The following is a 4102-nucleotide window of genomic DNA, read 5'->3' on the forward strand; positions in this document are numbered from 1 at the left end:
GTCTTAAATAGTTCTTAAATATTACAAAATTCAATCCAAACACATGTATAAATCTGATAAGGTAAATGCGAACCCTTAAGACACTCAGATGTTTGCCTCCTCTCCTGTTTTTTTTTTTCTTATTAGTTTTTTCAAAGTTTGTACCACATTTTAAAGAGATTAGCTGAAATAGAAAAAAAGGCCTCCTCTCTAGCCTCTAGATTTTTTTTTAATTCATTATTTCTACTTGTGGAGCTACAAGCAGTACCTTCTCTTTAATGTGACACTGATTGATTGCAGTGAAGTTATTAACTGCAAGAGGATGTGAAAGATGTCATTTCAGCACACCAGTGGAGTCTTGAGTTATGCAGTTAATTAAATCCTGCATTCATCTCGTGGAAAAAAATACACACACATTAATCTAGTTCTAGTCCGACCTGATTCAAAGAAAAAAAAAATATATATATATATATATATATATTTTGGTTCTTTCAAATTGGAAGCAAATTTTGTTCTTTCTTTCAACGTCAAATCTCCGTTTTAAACTGATTGTTGGACAGTCGTGATTTACATGTTAGGTTAAGGTCAGGGGTCATCTGGGTTAAAGGGGACAAAAAAATTCTTTCTTGTTTGATGAAGCTACATTGTATCCACACTGAATGTAATTTTGCTGTTTTTTAGGACAGTCAGTTAGTATCACTACTGATCAATATCTCAAGTGAACCGGGTGGGGGAACAACACAGATGCACACTTTAACGGGTCAACTAGATGACAAGTTTGAAAGTCCCCATGGATGTATACCAGGTATCAGAGCATTGTCCTCGGGTCTGAATTTCTGAAAGAGTCCTCGTCGTCTGAATCTGTAGTTGGCACGTCGCTGGAGGGGGTGTGAAGGTGGTTGGGCCCTCCGCTCCCCTGGCACACGTACCACTCGTTGAGGTTGGTGACCTGAGGGGAGAGGTTCGAGGAGCGGTTCCTGTGCGGTTCAGAAGTAGGGCGAAAGAGGGTCTCCGAGAGGGTTTGTGGAGGAAATATAGGTGACATTGGTGGCAGGGGGCGGAGGGGACTTGCAGTGCACTTTCATGTGTTTCCGCAACGAGCTCGGGTGTGTGTAGGATTTGTCACAGCCGCGCACTTTGCAGTAGTAAGGCTTGTCGCTGGTGTGGACGTGAGAGTGCTTCTTCCGGTCGCTGCTGTTGGCGAATTTTCGGTCACAGCCGTCAAACTCGCACTTGAAAGGTTTCTCTCCTTGAAGAAATGAAACACACAGATACTGTTACGAGTGATAACATCACGAAGTTAAAGCTTTATGGCTTTTGTTTTTGTTGTAGTTTTTTAATAAGTCAGAATAACAACTGGACATGAATGCTCTGTACTTATTATACTACAACTTGTCAGCATTCCACCTTAAATAAATACAAGTGTTCAGTGTAGAAGCCTGTATGCCTCCGCAGACTAAACGTCCATTACACCCACTGCTACACACCCACTTTATATTCCCGCGTGAACACGTGTAACATGCCTTTAGGCCCCTCTAGTTTACAGGGGATGTGTGTGTATGTAGTTGAAAAGGGGGCAGTTCGGAAAACACCAGGAGACCTATATGTGCCGTACTGGTCTCTTTCTCCCACACACGCACACACAAAGATGCATACAACCCCGTCACGCACAACAAACAAACAACAACAAAAACCCGGAATGGAATGTGAAGTCTAATGCATCCTGTATATTCATAGCAATAATTGGTTAGAGTATTTCCAAGGGGTTTTCCACGTTTTTTCTTCAGTGAATTATTTATTTCCCCTGTGGATTTTACATAATTCAGTTAGGCGAAGAGGCCTATTTATACTGGTGGCAAAAAGCCAAAACTGGGCTATTTACTGGTCAAAATTTGACTTTCAGTCTATTTAAAAAACATAAACAGCTCTCATAAAGAGCACACATTACAATTTAAGGAAGTTGTTCGGCTAAAAATGACTTTCTTATCTCTCAGCAGCTCTGCCAGACTTTAGTAGACAGAATATGAGAGCAAACTGTCTTTCTCTAAAGGCACTCTCAGAGAGGTAGTTGTAAATATTTTGCACCCCCGATAGGTTACCAATAAATCTGTCGAAGCCTAAAGCATGTGTTTTTTGTTCAAATGCCATCTGCCATGTGCATACACTCATCATCAATATATTAACCGTGCTTTTGCGTAAGGATCCTACGCCCAAAGACAATTACATTTACGCGTGTTCTGTCGCTGTGCTGTAGGTACGTAAGCACGTTTTACAAATCATATGCTCTAATCCTTTCACGCCTACTGCGAGTGTCTTGGTGAGTAAGGGAAAAAAAAGTTTATATTTAAGAAAGAAAATGGAACACGGTAACTCACCACGCGAATTCTTTAATCAATAAAAGTCTTTTTTTCTCGCTTCTGCGCGCAATTACGCACGATCGTTTCATACGTCCGTTTCGAGTGTGAACAGTAAAACAAGATCGCCTCAGACATAGTCTCATTCTCTGCAACCAAGCCATGTTTTTTTCAGACTGTGGTGCGTATTCTTTATTCAATTTGAAGTACTGACCTGTGTGAGTTCTCTTGTGAATTTTTAGATTCTCCGATCGCGCGAACACTTTCCCACATCCCGGGAAAGGACACGGGAAAGGCTTTTCTCCCGTGTGAACTCGGATGTGGTTTATCAGTTTGTACTTCGCTTTGAAAGCTTTTCCTTCTCGTGGACATTCCTCCCAGAAACAGACGTGGGTGCTCTGCTCCGGTCCCCCGACATGCTCCACCGTGACGTGGTTAACCAGTTCGTGCATGGTGCTGTAAGTTTTAGAGCAGGGCTTTTTTTGATTTTGCTCCTGGTCGATCCATTTGCAGATTAGCTCTTGCTTTATGGGCTGCCGCATGTATCTTAAAAACGCCCCCGCGGCTCCGTGAGGAGCAGAAGCGATGTTCACACTGAGGTTCATGGAGTTGTAGCTGTGGAGAGAAGACGGTCCATAGTGCTCTGGCCTGTGCCCGAAGTGCTCTGGCCTGCCATAGATGTCCCCCGGTATACCCAGGCGCATCTGCCCGTTGAGGGCATGGTGGTGGGCACCTGGGGACGCCTGGTCGTGAAGTCCAGTGAAAAGTGAATGGGCCCCACTTTCCGTGTGCCCATAAGCACCTGTTGGGGAGATGAACATGCCATGGTGATGAGGGGAGGAGGCGGAACTATGCTGGTCGCCAAGTGCATGCATAGCAGAGGCTGAGAGTTCTCTCCTGAGGATGAAGTCCCTGCTGCTTGAGTAGCCTGAGTGGGGGTGAGCCACGGGGAAACCAACTGTGGTCTGAGCAGAAGTGAAAGATGCCGCGGTCTGGGCTTCGGGATGGCTCTGAATGTGCTGAGATGGGCTAAGTTTGAGAGCATTTGTCTGTGCCATGTGCTCTGGTCCAAATGGAGTGAGTGCCACTCCGGGGTCGTTGCCCAGCTCCCCAGGGTGGAGGTGGGCATGGTGGGAGAGAGGGTGATGCCCCCCTAGCCCCGGGAAGCCTGTCATATTCTGATGAGGAAGGGGTTGAGTCGCTGCCAAATCCGCTAATCTTATCGCCGGATTCCTCTTGCTTAAAGGGGGTTCCATAACTACACTGACAAGTCCATCCGCACTCACCGCAACTGTTTTTTTCCCACCACACTACGCTCTCTAAAACATTAGGAAAATATGTATATAAGGGGTCTATAAGTTCTTTTGTCCGGCTTCTAACTCTGCTTGCTCCTTTTCCCACTCTGTCCTCAAGCGATTGGCAGAACATACAACAGTTGGAGGACACAGTGGGGAATACAGTTTAGAAATGGCACTGCGGGTATTGGACGGATTTCGGTGACTGGCAGTTAGGAGAACGAAGCGATTGGCTGTCGTTCAGCGCAGGGGCTCAGCAGGGTTCCGCCCCCTCACTCTCTTTATTGCTGTTGACTCCAAAAAGTTGTACTCAAAGTTACCAGCAGATCCGTTTGGGCGGCTTTGTGTTTACTGCTGCTGGTGCATGTGGATGACCAAAATAACAGTTTGTGTGACATGTGCAACCTTAGTCTACTCCGGCTTGGGTTTATCCACATTTTATTTCTGTTTGTTTTTTTTGGTTTGTTTGTTTGT

The 4102-nt window shown here is 45.0% G+C and overlaps 1 protein-coding gene across 1 annotated transcript; it reads right to left on the minus strand.

Moving 5' to 3' along the window:
* Nucleotides 1–210: 210 nt before the first annotated feature.
* Nucleotides 211–3678, minus strand: zic5 (zic family member 5 (odd-paired homolog, Drosophila)). Its single transcript, XM_040005481.1, is given in 3 exon segments — nucleotides 211–967; nucleotides 969–1228; nucleotides 2548–3678. Coding segments are annotated over 3 exon segments (1482 nt in total). The 5' UTR covers nucleotides 3590–3678; the 3' UTR covers nucleotides 211–787.
* Between the last annotated feature and the right edge of the window lie 424 nt (nucleotides 3679–4102).

Source organism: Simochromis diagramma, unplaced genomic scaffold (assembly GCF_900408965.1).
Source record: "Simochromis diagramma unplaced genomic scaffold, fSimDia1.1 OVJJ01000501.1, whole genome shotgun sequence".
Lineage (NCBI taxonomy): Eukaryota > Metazoa > Chordata > Actinopteri > Cichliformes > Cichlidae > Simochromis > Simochromis diagramma.